The 15,400-nt window shown below is 43.5% G+C and overlaps 1 protein-coding gene across 13 annotated transcripts in view; it reads right to left on the minus strand.

Moving 5' to 3' along the window:
• Positions 1 to 15,400, minus strand: part of BRD4 (bromodomain containing 4) — a 130,282-nt gene that overhangs the window by 29,805 nt on the left and 85,077 nt on the right. For all 13 annotated transcript variants that reach the window (XM_059732441.1, XM_019486254.2, XM_019486248.2 and 10 more), the window contains 3 exons: positions 13,218 to 13,501; positions 10,581 to 10,940; positions 8,629 to 8,757 (listed from right to left, as the gene is read on the minus strand). In XM_059732441.1, coding sequence (XP_059588424.1) covers positions 8,629 to 8,757; positions 10,581 to 10,940; positions 13,218 to 13,501 — 773 coding nt within the window. The remainder of the gene's footprint in view (positions 1 to 8,628; positions 8,758 to 10,580; positions 10,941 to 13,217; positions 13,502 to 15,400) is intronic.

Raw genomic sequence — 15,400 nt, forward strand, 5'->3', positions numbered from 1 at the left:
TCTCTGTCCCGGTTGCTGGAGGGGAAGAATCAAAACAAATACATTTCAACTTAACTTTTGGAGCTCAGTTTTTAATCCCTTCCTACAAAATAAAAGATTTTACAGATGACATGTAGTTTATGAATAAAAGCATAATCTGTAATCTGTAAGTAAGGTTTAAAAATACAGGATTTATTTCAAGCAACTTGTTTCTAGTTTTCTGATCAAGTGTTATACAAAGAGAAAAGATTCCTGATGTGACTAAAATGTAAATGAACAATGATTAGAAAACAAAATAAACACATGAATAAAATGGGAGTGAGAGGGCAGTGCTGATTAACTGCTTCTGTAAAACCAGGAAGTAAGAAATTAGGTCTTATTAAAAAGCTTCTCCTCCATGTATTAAGTTTTCAATGAGTTTTAAAATGTCAAGCAACAGTTCTCCTGTCAAAAGCTTCAATTTTTAAAGCACACACACAATGTTAAGTGCCTGTCTGACTCTGCTTTAACTGTACTGTGCAGCTGAGATTAAACCCCTTGGGACAGGGTATGTCTGGTTCTCAAAGTGCTAAAGACGGGGTTGTTATATAATGCATATTTAACAAGCACAAGTTTGCAAAACTCATTTTATATCACTCACCCAGTAAAATACATAACAGTATAAAATCTGGCATTCTACACAGTAAACACAGTAAAATGAAATAAACCAATAACCTCAATTCACTAAGCAGCTCTTAGATAGTATCAAGACGAATGTTTGCACAAGCGATGAATGACTCCTTTGAAAAAATGTTAAAGGACTTTTTTAAACAAGGAAACTGAATAAAAAATAGCCAGCTTCTCCTTTCCCTTCACCCTGCATTAGTGTGTGGGCAAAAAGATCACGTGTCTGTAATTTTCCCTACCCACACCCACCACTCTGGTATCTGATACATGCTCCATTTCTTTTCAGAAACTTCCCGCACTTTGAGAACAGTGTCACCTTTCTCTGAACTAGCAGTAGCATAAACATCAAAAACCCACATCCGGATGACACCCAGCCTTCCAGGTGTTTCAAAATAAACTGCAGGTTTGAATCATCACAAATTTTGCAATGGCTGCTACCATCTAGTGGCATATAAATTAACCAGTCAGCAGAATTCACTTACAGGCGCAAACACATGTACCCATTTTTTCTGAATGTGAAACAGTAAGCCAAAAAGGTCAAAGTCATAGAATCATAGAAAAATAAAACTAAAAGGGATCTCAAAATATCATCTAGTCCAACCTGTTGCTCTGTCTTGGACATAAGGGAAAACAGCACTGCAGGAAATGGAGCACTAATGATCTGAATTGTAATAGCAGCAAAACGGACAGGATATAAAAACTCTAGGAGCCAAAAAGCCTACAGACAAATAGGTACAATCCTGTTTGTATTAGCATACATTCATTTTTCAGCACTTACAAAGGTTTCTGAGTTCTGTCCTGTGCCAAACGAACCCAAACCAGGCCCTTTTCAAAAAAGCAGTGAATTAATCTGTGAATTCCTAATTACTCACCATTCACAAACTAATAAAAATCCCACAAAAGGGAAATTAACCCAGAACCTACTTTGAGCTTTGCCCAGCAGGACAACACTGATGTAACTTGGTGGGTTTCTCAAGAAAATGCTTACAGTTTAGGCTGTCTACGGAAAAGACCTAGCCTCACTCTTCCTAGCTCTACAGCAGGACATAGCCACACGAGGAGGCTGGCTCCAGACTAACTCTCAGATTCATTCTTTAAGCATACGGAGAAGAAAGAATAAATAGGAGGGTGCCCTGAATAAACAAAGAAGGCTGGGAAGGGCCAACAGTGACTTTCATGCAGGCTTTCATCTGGCACACAGCACTTAGGTGCACGACAGTGTTCAAAACTGAGCGCTATAACTGAAATTGGAGGGTTCTGTCCCCCGTCAGATATATCTAACACTTCCAGTTTCTGTGGCAAATCTACCAGTTCCACCTTAATAAAATACATCTTTTTTCTTTTTTTCCTTTCTGGCAGCATCTCTGAGCTGTAAGACAACCTAAAAAATTAAGCAGAGCACTCAAGGGTATAGAAATTCAATGTGTGATTTTAGCTATCACTGTAAGTAGACACTCATGATGATGCACTGGCTGATGCAATGTGCTGAAGTAGCCAAAAGGATTCATGCTACTTGGCCTGGATTGCAGAGTTCCTTATGCACAGCCATACACATAGTTTAAGAAGAACATAAGTAACTTAAGTAACACCACCACATAGTGATAGGATACAGCATGAGAAACATGAACAGGACCACTGTGCAGGTGAAACCCTGACAATTATGGTCACCTATGGTATTTTGCCACTGACTTCAATGCAACCAAAATTTCAGACATTGCTTCTGGCTGCTCAGCTCAGGACTTTAAGCACAGCTTGGTGAAATTAAGAACTGATGTGCCTTCAGTGCAGCTCTTCAGATCTATTTAGGCTTTGGTAAAAGTGATTAGAGCTTCAGAATCAAACAACTGGGCTTATTCTTGTGTTAGGAAAAGCCAAAGGAAGCAGCAAAAAGCAACCAGCAGCATTAGCAGGGAAGCAGGGCCTAAAAATGTAAGTAGCACGGGGAAGAGAATGGGCTTCAAATTTATCACCCCTACTTACTTTGGAGTGCAGGATCCAGCACAGATTTGCTGTTATTGTGTGCTACTGTTCTTTGATCACAAATGCTGCATTCCCAGTGACTGCCTTAACTAAGGAATGCAGCTTGACAGGTCCATCAGAGACTAAGCCTGAAAACCTGTGATTGCGGTTCAAGGTGAAAGCTGTTCAATAAACTCTCTGGGGGAGTTCCTGTTAATGGAAACTCCTCCAGGCTGCATGGGTTTCCCACAAATATAAATAGCTTCACCCTGCATTTACAGCTGCCTCAGGGATTTACAGGCCCAAACTGACCAGAGCTTGCATAAAACCATTTACAGAAAGCCCCTAATGCTGCAGAAATTGGGAGGTGGTTACTCTCCCTCCAAGTGAGAAATCAGCAGCCCTCTATGACATTAAGATGTGCTCTGTTCTCTGAGGGGTTCTGTTGGAGGCAGATGCCTTTACAACTTCTTGTTACTCAAGTTCCTACATCATTGTGCTGAACATTAGCCTCAGCACCCTGGCCAGCCTCCTATTTAATCAACTGCATTCTGCTACCCTCAATTCTCAGTCACTTGCAGCTGAATGCTGGGCTCTACTTCTTGTGCCAAACCCTTGTACAATTTTGCTGCCTGTGTTTTTAAGAGCTGTCACATCCTACCATAACAGTTCCTGTGCATCAATGGAACATGAAGCAATGCTTGACTACATGCAACCTGCAAGTCCTGGGCTCCTTTTGAATAATAAATTCATAGCTCATGCAGTAATATGATGAAGCCACCATTTTTCACATGATGAAAACCTGGTTTTTACCCTTAAAATACAAAGAGAACCATTTTGTCCATAGCACCCTAGCAATTATTTCCCTTTACAGGACAGAGATAACACTCCTCCCTCAATAGTTCACTCTGAAGTGTGAAGGACTGTTACCTCTTGAAGACATCACTAGTAGAAACGGGTTTCAGTTTGTAGCTCTGGTTAAAGATCACAATTTGCAGGAATGCAGGACTGGAAAGGACCGTATGGGTCAAGCTCAGTTTCCTGTGATCAAAGGCATAAGATTCTTTTCATGATATAAAATCCCTTTCAGACACCGAGATCCACCTTACATTTAGATAAACGATTTGCTTTACTATTCTTACCAGGACCTCACTGCTCTGATTATTAGATACATTTTTTGATTTCCAGACCAAATTTATTCATGGCCAGATTATAACTAAGTTTTCTTGTGCTAACATGGTTCTTAATCTTAAATTGCAGTTCTTCCTCCATGGTGTTCACCCTACTGCTGTGTCCAGGCTCCTGCATGACCCCTTAGCCTTTACTGTGCCAAGCTGAACAGCCCAACTCTGAATTTCAGTATGTTTCACACTCCCCATTCTCCTGATCATGGAGGTAACTCTTCTCTGTCCTTGTTCCTGTTTGAATGATTTTTGCTTGAGCAGTGGTGACAATAACAGTATACAGTATTCCAGATGAGGTTTCATTGGGACTTTGACTGATGGCATTACTATCTCCCTATCTTGCCACACACAACAAATCCATGCAACTGCTTTCTTCCCACCGTATATTTAAGGTGCACACAACAAGAATTGTGAATGCTTTGAACAGTGATTAATTCTTTGAATAAATCCTACAATAATATGGTAGAGCCTAGATTTTTCATAGCAAGATGGTTTGGGAACCCACTTTGTTCACAGAGGGTATGTCTACATGTGCACATTAGTGTGATGAAATAAAGTTCAGTGCTTATCACAGCACATTGAGTTGGGTCAGAACAGCCCTGGCTGGCGCCGCATCCAGGGGAGTCAGCCTACCAGCCCAGGGCTGCTCAATGTGCTGTGGAGGGGCTGACTGGGGCACAAGGGTGCTTTAGTGCAGGAAGTCCCCTCAGTGAAGCCTCCTCATGCCCCAGCCATCTGAGGCAGCATCTACACGAGTGCTGCCGTGGAGTTAAAACTCTGCAGCAGGATAGTATTTGTACTTACAAGTATTATCTTGCTGTGGAGTTAATTAGTTTACTCCAGCCTAATCAGGGCATACATGTAGACATGCAATGTTTACTGCAGAGCTAATTAGTCTACTCCGCAGTAAATGTCTCGTATAGATGCGCCCAGCATGTTGAAGAAATAAGAGCGAGCCACTCAACTGCTTTTATTTCAAAGGGCATCACTTCTGCAGTTAGCTAGAGACTGCTGCACCCTGCACAGCTGATGGAAGAAGCACCCTGTGAAATAAAAGGGAAACAGCTGGTACACCCTTCTTTGGTCCCAAGCAGCTGTTAGCTGTATCCATACATATGCGCTCCTGGCTAGTTTGCAAACTTGCGCCTTGACAGGGAGGAACTTAACCCCAAGAAGAATGTGGGTTCTATCAAAAGCAAAAACCACAAAAGCACCAAACATGCTTTTGAAGGCAAGTAAAGAGGAATCAAGCAACCAGTGTGGAAGAAACTAAAGTGACAGTTGGACTGGCACTCTAGTCCCTTCTAAGTCTAGGTAGCATTTTTGGCAATTAGCTGTAGGTGGCCCTGTGCAGGCAGATAGCTAAGCATGCATGCAGACTTGCCATGCACTGACCAGACACAGCTGGGGCACATATGCACACACCTCTTGTGCACACTGTGGTCTCAGGTGCCCCAAAACATAGTTCAACCAAAACCAATAACTAGAGTCATTGTAGACTAGGAGCAGGGGAGACTTCCATCTTTCACCCTAGTAGCTGAGCAGCAAATGCACTCAACTAGGAGACCTGAGAAGAGACCTAGGATCCCATCAAGGGGACTTGAACCTGGATCTCTCTGACTTTATAGTATAGTATAGCATAGCACTCTAACCACCACACCATAGGTCAGCCTTTAACTAGACTTTTCTACAGTGCTTCTTGTGAAGCTGGCCCCCTGGGCATCCCTTAGAGGGAGGTCTGTGGAGGGCCAAGAAACAAACAAACCAGAAGGCATATAGCTTAGTGAGATGACTGCTGGCCTGGAAGAGGTGCAACCCTGGGTTCTAGTCTTGGCCCTTACTTTCAGTGAGCTAGAAGCTTCTGCCCTGAACTACCTTCATTCCATTTTTAACAAGTAACTCAGCTTCAAAAGAGCTGGAGCTAGGTCAGGCTTTAGTTACTGGTGTGGTGGTTAGAGTGCTAGCTTAAGAAGCCAAAGACCCAGGTTCAAACCCCTCTTCTGTGTACAGAAGGCCCATGACCCAGGTCTAGTGGCTTTCCCAGATGAGTATTGCAACCACTCAGTTACAGGGAGCAATGGCTGTGAATGCTTATTTGTTCAATCTTTTTGTTGCCAGTGCATCATGTGCAGAGCTACATGGCCAGGAACAAAATTCTTACCTACGCGCCAGTGCCAAAAATACCACAGACAAACAACTCTGGACATTTGGGCAAAGGGGAAGAGAACAAAATTGTACCCTTTGTGTCTACATCCTGAAGTTCTCAAAGTCTTTAGTTCAAACAGATCTGCTGGAACTTTCAATTTCAACACCAAGATTTCATAGTTGGTAGGGTCAGAAGGGACCTGAGCAGATCAAGTCCAGCCCCTTGCCATGGGCAGGAAAGAATGCTGGGGTCAAATGACCCCAGCTAGGTGATCTAGCCTCCTTCTGAAGACCCCCAGGATAGGAGCAAGCACCACTTCCCTTTGAAGTTGGTTCCAGATCCTAGCTGCCCTGACTGTGAAGTAGTGCTTCCTGATATCTAGCCTGAACCTACTCTTGATCAACTTGTGGCTGTTATTCCTAGTTACTCAGGGTAGCACTCAGAGGAACAGAGCCTCTCCCATTCCCCGCCAGTCCCTCCTGGTAAGTTTATAGACAGCCACCAGATCCCCTCTCAGCCTTCTCTTGCAAAGGCTGAACAGGTTCAGGTCCTGTACCCTCTCCTTGTAGGGCCTGCCCTGCTGCCCCCTGATCATGCGAGTGGCCCTCCTCTGGACCCTCTCAATGCTGTCCACATCCCTCCTGAAGTGTGGCGCCCAGAACTGGACACAGTACTCCAACTGTGGCCTGACCAATGTTGCACAGAGGAGGAAGATCACCTCCTTGGACCTGCTTGTGATGCATCTGTGGATGCATGACAAGGTGCTGTTAGCCTTACTGACCGCATCCTCGCATTGGCGGCTCATGTTCATCTTGGAATGGATACCGACTCCAACATCCTTTCTGCCTCTGTGCTGACGAAAAGGGAGTTCCCCAGCCTGTAGGTATGCTGCTGGTTCTCTCTCCCTAGGTGCAGTACCCATCCTATTCTCATCCACTCATCCCTGAAACCTGTCCCAAACTAGTTGTAGCCTGTCCTTCCCTTCTAGCGTGTCCACCTCTCCCCCCATCTTAATGTCATCCATGAATATGAACAAGGTGCTTTTCACCCCATCATCCAAGTCACTGATGAAGATGTTAAACAGCATGGGCCTGAGGAATGAGCCCTGGAGAACTCCACTGCCCACATCCCTTCAGGTCAAAAATGACCCATCCACCACCACTGTCTCGTGTGGCCTTCTAGCCAATTTGTGACCCATCTGACTGTGCAGGCATCGACGCCACAGTCGCCCAATTTTTTTAATGAGACTAGGGTAAGAGACAGTGTTGAAGGCCTTCCTAAAGTCCAGAAAGACGATGTCCACCGCGACATCTGCGTCCAAGGATTCTGTGACCTCGTCGTAGAAGGCAACCAGGCTGGTCTGACAGGACCTGCCCCTAATGAACCCATGTTGGTTGCCCCTAAGTATAATCTCCCCTGCTGGTCCCTAGCAGATGTGCATTTGAAAGGCTGAAGAAATCACTGAGCAAAATCCGAAGAAGGCGAGAGGAACTTCTGACTGATTAGTCACAACTTCAACATGACCATCCAATGGCTTCCGTCTCCTCAAATGTTTTCCCCAAAAGATCTTAGTCTCTCAAAACAGGTCTTGGAGTGATCCAACACTACAGGATTCTGAATTGTGAATGCAAAATTCTGACCAGGAAAAAGGGTAAGGTACTATGGGGATTTTCTTTTTCTCTTGGAAGGAAGGAGAAAAATACCAGGCAGCCAGCAACCTCCAAACAGAAGCCTCTGTCAAAGCCATCCTGGTGAGCAGACCGAGTCTTGGCAGAAAAACCTCAGATTTATCAAAGTACTCAAGAATACAATGTAGTCTAGTGGGCTGGTTTGTGCGCAAGAGCAGATCTCATGCTTGTTAAAGAAGGCCTGAAAATATTCTGATCTAAGGTTGAGAGAATTCTTCTCCAACATTCTTCTCCAACAACATCTAGAGGCATGAAGCCAAAATGCCAGGTGTACATTATGTGCCAAAAACACCACATGTGTTCCTAAGTATGATTTCTTTCTGAAAGCACTCAACACTTTGGGAATTGTTCCAGAATGCTTTGTCCTTTTTGTGCTGTCATTTAGGGTCTTCTTCCCATTACAGCATAGCAAGTTGAGCCATTATGCAAGAATGTGACATTATTGATAAATGAATGACTGCTCTGCCACACAGGCACAGATAGGAAATCCAGTCCTGTTGTTCTGAATTAAGGGACCAAAACACTGGAATGTAAGTAGACATTTTCTTGGGAAATTTGTTTCTGTATTGAATGTAAATGGTCTCTTTTGTAAACTATACTATTTATAATACCTTTCACCATGAGAGAGCCAGTGGAGAGTTGAAAGGTTTGATAAGAAGCTCTATCAACATTCAGTAATTCTCCAAGTCAAAACTGAGAGTGACACAAAATAGTGAGCAGAGAGATAAAGTTATTGACATGCTGCTCAGCTTTGTCAAATGGGAAGAGACATTAATATTTTCAATTCAGTTAAAATGCTAGCCACAGAAATCAACTATTTTTTTTATTTAGCTGGAAAGCACTTCTTCATGCTAGAACTGCAATCTGAAAGACTAGCTTTGAAAACTGCGTGCATCATTCTGATATGCTGGTATATTCAAATGCGTATTACTTTTATGGTTGGTGTGTGAGCTACACTGGTCATTTAATTAAACAATTTAGAACTCAAGCAAAGCTGGCTCTTTACCTGCAGCTTTCGTGCCATGGCTACCACCTCATGGTCAGCAGGGTTGTATTTGTAACAATTGGAAAACATCAATCGGACATCGCCTGCAAATTCCTGAGCATCTCTGTATTCCCGGCTCTCCAGCTTAGACTAGGAGAAAGGGACAAAAATCTGCTATTAACAATGCAAATAGAACAGAGAAACTTACAAAAAATGGCCAACTACTATAGTATCCACAGAATTTGGGGCTTACACCAAATCTCTATCCAACCTGCAGCATCCAAACCCTTGCCAAAATGGAGGGCTGCAGTAAAAAGCTGCTTAGACACAAAATCCCAAACTGTTTGTGAGAGTTAGAGACATGGCTAAGGCCAGTCCAGCTTATCTGCGACAACCTGGCCATGGTAATTATAAATCAGGACAAAGGACCTAATAATGCCAGCATTTAAGGAGACAGTCTTCACCTTTTCTGTCAGACAAGAATGTTGCCATAACCAATTGGACGCAAAGCTTTTGAGAGTAAGAAAGTAGTGTGGGGACTACTACTACCTCCTCTAAGGTGCTAATGATCAATTGTGTACCCACTTCCAAAGAAGAGAAAGTGAGCTTGATCTGAAGGACAGTTTAGCTATCCAGGCTTAAGTCTGACCACTACATGAGACCATTTGGTATTATTAGAACAAGTCGCATCTCCCACACAGCAACTATTTTACTCTGAAGAGAGTGCAGAGGTAGAAAGCCCTGAAACATGCAGACTTCCATTTGTCAACACTACATTTTTGCCTGAAAGAACCAGTGGCAAGGGCAGCTCTGTCTTAATGGCTCATTCAACTTTGCCTTTCTGCTATGCCTGCTGGTAACAAAACCAAGAGTGATGATGTTTTTGCAGTGGACATGTGACCACCAGCAATAAAAAACAGACATTTCACATAAACAAAAGTAGCTGTTGTGGGCAAAGGTATTTGCTTCCAATCAACCCGAAAAATGTTTAAGCCAGTGACCCAGAATATAGAGTACCTTGTTACTCCATTATCAACGCTTGAGCCATATAGGGTCTTTTCTGTACTGAGATTTTGAAAAATTTCAGCGCTGATTTCTGTTCAATTTGGAGAACACTGCAGAATTCTCCAAATTATTACGTGCATTTTAAAAAAGAAATATTTTGTAGAGATATTGGTACCCAGTTGATCTTTACTAGAATCATTTTTTCTTTCACTCTGGTTATCCCCTTTATTCACTTCATAAGGGAGATGGGGGAACGTTTTTTTAAAAGAACTTATGCAAGTTGTACGAGTAAACAGGTTCCAATTTAGTGAGGTGCAGTATAAAGATGCATCCATTTTTACGTCGCAAATCGGTAGTTGCAAACAACGACCAGACTTCCCACAGAAATAACTGCTTTGCATTAATTCTGTCACTTAATCCCACATGCTCCACTAAGGGGCGCTAGGTGTCTTGTAACAGCAGTACACTTTTTAAAAATCGAATACTTTTATTTAAAGGCAAAGGGGTTTATTTATTTATTGCTTTTTCGTTTTAAATTCCCCTACTACAAATGTGCTGATAAACCCCACTACTGGGATTGAGTGTATTTAGCATTTAATTAAAACAAGAGGGGAAATTCTCTTATAAAATACACAGGCAACTTTAAAAAAAAAAAAAAAAAAAAAAAGGCTTTCCAAATAGCAATACGCCATGGACAGGGGAAAACACACATCTACCAGAATTCTAAGCATCAATTAATCATAAATGAAGTCCCAGAGAAGAATCCCATCCTTTGTGCTACAAATTTTGGGTGGAGAGCTGAAGAACACCAAGCATGCAGCTACATCTGTGTGCAGACACCACACACACACACACACACACACACACGCAGTGACAGACAGGCAAATAAAATAGCCTTTCCCCAGAGAAGTTATTCCTCCTGCGTAGTCCATTTCCCCCCCTTTATTTCAGTGTGAAGCTGAGCTTACTTTGATTGTGCTCAGATCCATGGGATGTTTAATGATATCGCAATAATCATGCAGTCCCAGTGCTTCCACATCCACAGGTTTGTAGAAGGGCCATGCGTAGGCAGCATGTTTCTTGGCAAACATTTCCTTAATAATGCTACTGCAATGCTTTAACTGCTCTGACACTTTGCTGCTCTTCTCTACCACATGCTGCTGAGAGTCCGGAACATCCTTCTTTGGAGGTTTCACTGGCCGGCTGCTTTCCCTTCGGGGACCCAGCTTGGTGGTCTTGGTTTCAGTGGGCAGTGATGACGATTCGTGAATTGGGTCTATTGTTGTTGGTGTCGTGGTGTCTGCTTTCCTCTTCACCCCCTTTTTTGTCTGTACAACACCGAATAAGTCAACAACATTATACTGCAGTCATTTTGCCTTCAGTTCTTTTATCATTCTTTATAATATTAGCAGGATTCACTTTTGCTTGTATATGGAAGCATCACAACTGAGTAAATGCTCAAGTGACCAAGGGTATGGATAAGAAAGGTTTCTATAAAAGCACATACTGGGATCAATTTGTACCAAGTCCTCTGGAAATGTGCAACTATAAAACAACTGCCATTATCCAGAGCTTTGCCAGTCTAATGGCTCAATGAGGTAATTCAAAACCTCTTACTTAACAGCTATAAAAGGATCAAGCGAGTCTCCTAGGACAAGTTCCTATACTTTGTACCAGCATTGTTCCAGAGATTCTCTCTAAACGTTAGGTGGAATTTTGAAAAGCACCTAAGGGAGCTAGGTAGAATCACAGATTCTACTCAACTTTTATTGGAAGTAAATGCAACTTGGGAACCTAGCTCTGTTACACACTTTAGAAAATCATACCTGTCACCCACAAAGTGCAGTGCCTGAGGGGCAAAGAAGTAATGTTGTTGCAGCAGTAAGACTGCTAATGTCTTCAGTCAAAATAACAGCCATCTAGGTAGATTCAGTTTTGCTGAAAACCTCTGACTGTATCCTCAGAAGACAGCTTCTGATATTCTGGGTGCCTAACCATGTAATTAAGGAGCCCAAACTTAAAAGGAACACTTTCTGAATACTAGGCCCCTAAGACACACTAACTTGAACATCCAAACAGACAAAAATGGTGGTACCAAAAATCATGAGTTGCTTTTGAAAGTGTTTTAGCTCTACAGTGACAAGCTCTTCCAAAAGAACACTCAGAACACAAGCACTAGTCCATCCCTGTACACTAAAGTTGCTGGCTAAGTGTCCCGTGGCAGATCAGACAGGCAATTTCTCCTCTTCTCCTCAACAGCTTTGCTACTGTCAAAAAGCTGTGGCATATGCAGATTCTACTTTTAGCTGATGAGCCAGTGCTCACTGGCCACAGGCTCTCCCAGTACCACAAGCTGTGTCACACCATCTGGGACAGGCACAGAAAGCAGATCCCAGAGGGGAAGCTCAGAGCCCCGAGCTGCTGCCGTAGCAACAGGGGAGTGGTAGCCAGGTGGGATTGCAGGGCTGTAGATTAACTTCTGGCAGGGTGGGTCTGCAAGCTGCCTGCTGGACAGCTCTGGTCTGGTAAGAGCAAGAGTACCAGGAATAAGAACTTCTGAATTTAAACTGCAGCTCTGTCCCAGACAGGCCATACAAGCTGGAGAAATGGTCCATAATCAACCAAATGAGATTCAACAAGGACAAGTGCAAAGTCCTGCACTTGGGATGAAAAAGCTTCATGCACAAATATACACTGGGGAATGACAGGGTAGGTCGCAGTACTGCAAAGGACCTGAGGGTTACAGTGGCCCATAAACTAAATGAGCCAAGTCTGCTCTTGTGACAAAAAACATTAGCAGCATCCTGTGTTGTCATAGAAGGACCATTACTTGCAAATCAAGGCACTGGAGAAGCCTCACATGGAGGTTTATGTCCAGTTTTGGGCCTACACTTCAAGAAGGACGTGGACAGTTTAGAAAGAGTCTAGCGCAAGGCAACAAAAATTATTAGGGGCCTCAGAGGCAACTTAAGAGGAAAGGCTGAAAGAACTAGGGTTATTTAGCCTGCAAAGAGAAGCCTGGAGGCAGAATTTGATAAGTCTTCAAACACTGGATGGGAGATTAGGGCAGACAAGATGGAGATGGGCTTTTCTCTGTAGCTGTAGGGGACAGGACTAGAAGTAATGGCCTCGAGCTTCAGCTGAGGAAATTTAGGTTAGCGATTACGAGGAACTTTCTGCCTGTGAGGGTGGTCAAGCATTGGAACAGGCCGCGTGGAGAAGTGATGGAGTCTCCATCCAAGTTTTCAAGAGCAGGCTGGACAGACACTTGGCTGGGATAGTTTGGTTAGGGATGAACCTGCTTTGAGCAGGGGGCTGGACTACATTACTTTATGAGGTCCCTTCCAGCCCCACTTCCCTATGATCCTGTATGACAAGTCATGCATGCCAGGTGGCATTTTCAAAAGTAAATTAAGTATTTAGGAGCCTTCATCCCCTTATGCTTCAATTTCTCTAATCTAACATCTGAAAAGTAATTGTAAATGGTGGATTGTAATATAAGAAGCCTTTACATTTCCAGTAGCAGGAAATGTATACTCCTTGCAAGGAGTGGAACCTAAACACAAAGCAATCCCAACGTAACTCAAGCATTCGTGCTTACTTACCTTCACAGGCTGTGCAGCTGTGGGGATGACAGATGGGTGTGCTTGGATGGGTTGGGGAGCTGGGGTTGGAGGAACAGAAGCCGGGGGAGCAGGTGGAGGAGGTGCAGGTGGTTGAGGAGGCACCACTGTCATTACTGGCGTCTGGACAATAAGGTCAGGGGTCACAGAAGAAAAGGAATGAGTTGCCTGCGCAGACTGAAGGTTCTGTTGTGGGGGCTGCGTCTGGACTGGGGATGACGCTTGAGTTGCATTCTGTACCATAGATGATCCTGGCTTGGATGTAACTGCCAAAAAGAAAGAATAACATTTAATTTAACACTTCAACTCTGCCAATCTTGGGCGAGGAAAAGTTCCTGTTTCACAGTAACACTGTGCTCATCTTTTCAGTAACTGGGAGCTCAGGCAACGACCCTTGGAGTGCCCTTCCCCGAGTAGTCAGATAAGGAAAGGTGCTCCTACGATCACTTTTTAGTCAAGGTGGTTTATATAGGACTGAAAATGCCCAGGTTCCAATTCTACTAGAATTGCCCAAGGAATGGTCCATTTCAAGCAGAACCAGGTCTGAAGACATGCCGCCTTCTTCCTGGAAGCATGATTGGGAGAGAAAGAATAAAACCTCGGTTTTTTGACCTTTTCCCTGCAGTTCTGGTGCAGGACAGGATAGAAGTAAGTCCACAACAGAGACACTATTTGCTGACAATGGACAGCGGTCTCACCAGTCCTGGAGAAAAAGCACTCAGTAGAGGATGGCAGGTCCACACATTATGTCAGTCAGGTACTGATGAGCTTAGGGTTCCCTCGTCACAGTATGGGAAACGAACCCTGAAACATGCATCTTCAAGTAACTCACAAGTTCCAACATACTTTATGCTTTCCAGGACCATTGCCTCCTGCTGACAGAGTAATCTAATCCCAAGGAAGCAAAGCTTCTAGGAACGACTCCCAGCAACGACAGCTGTTACAGGAGTCTCCTTGCAAAGAGATGCATTTCAGCATGCTCGCTGCCAGCTTCACTCTTATTTACCACAGTTCATAAACACATTCCACCTGAGGGATCCCCATTCTCCAACTAACTTCAAACTCTGACTGTTCTATGAGCTCTGCTTTCCTCAGTCACTAAGACAAACTACTTATGATCAAAAAAAAAAAAAAAAAAAAATGCCTACTGATGGGAAGAAGTCTTAACCAAGGCTATGACTGAGATGGTCACAGAAAATGCTAGTTATATTTGTATTTTAGCTGTTGTTACCCAGCACTACTCTTTGGACTATACAGCAGACACTCTTGAGAGCTATAGGTTAAGAAGATGTTGCTGCATCTTCTGCTTTAAAAAAAAATAGGTAGGGCTATCCGCTTCACTTCTCCAAGCAACAATGCAGCCAAATAGATTTTGTCACTTAAAAATCTGGTTATAACTCCAAGTCTAAAATAACAGCACTACATTTGTGACAGTTCAAGTGGCCAAACTATAACTATGAGTAACCAAACCAGTAACAGGAGAAAAAAAGCCAGCCTTAAAAACCCCACTGCCTCAAGCTCCAAACTAACCAACAGAATGGACAGAAACACTTTCCCCTAGTCTTGTGCCAGTAAGTAGGTCCAGTAAAAGAAGAAACAAGTGAACACACATTTACAGCTGAATCAAGGCACTGAGAATAAGAGCAACCCAGGCAGCAGAGGATACTACAAGACAAAAGTCTGTGATTGCCTGGGCACCAACAGTAGGAGCTCAGGCAATAAGAACTAAAGCATCCTATTTATGAGCTTACCCTACAAGGGATTACTGAAGCCTGTTGAAAAGATCCATATAACTAGAATGTTAAAATACTTGGTTATAAAACGTACTTAAGATGACTGAGGGGCACACACTATGGCCAAGTGTCACCCTGTACTGGAAGACAGCACCTGTTTCCCAAGTTGCAAGCTGATCTTATAGGATTATAGATCACCGTCTTAATGCAGTGGTGCTCAAGGTGTTGGCCCCATAGGTCAGATGAGTAGTGCAGCCTGACTGGGCTCCAGCTGGCTCACGCTGCTCCTGCCTAGCCCCTGCATGCTAAGATTAGGTCTCACACTGCCCTACCTACAGCACAGGGCCACAGCCCACAGAGCCCCACAGGTCACATGACATGGTGCCATGGCCTGGGTCTGACTCACAGGTGGAGAGTTAAGCACCTCTGTTC

The sequence above is a fragment of the Alligator mississippiensis genome, chromosome 8 (assembly GCF_030867095.1).
Source record: "Alligator mississippiensis isolate rAllMis1 chromosome 8, rAllMis1, whole genome shotgun sequence".
NCBI classification, from domain to species: domain Eukaryota; kingdom Metazoa; phylum Chordata; order Crocodylia; family Alligatoridae; genus Alligator; species Alligator mississippiensis.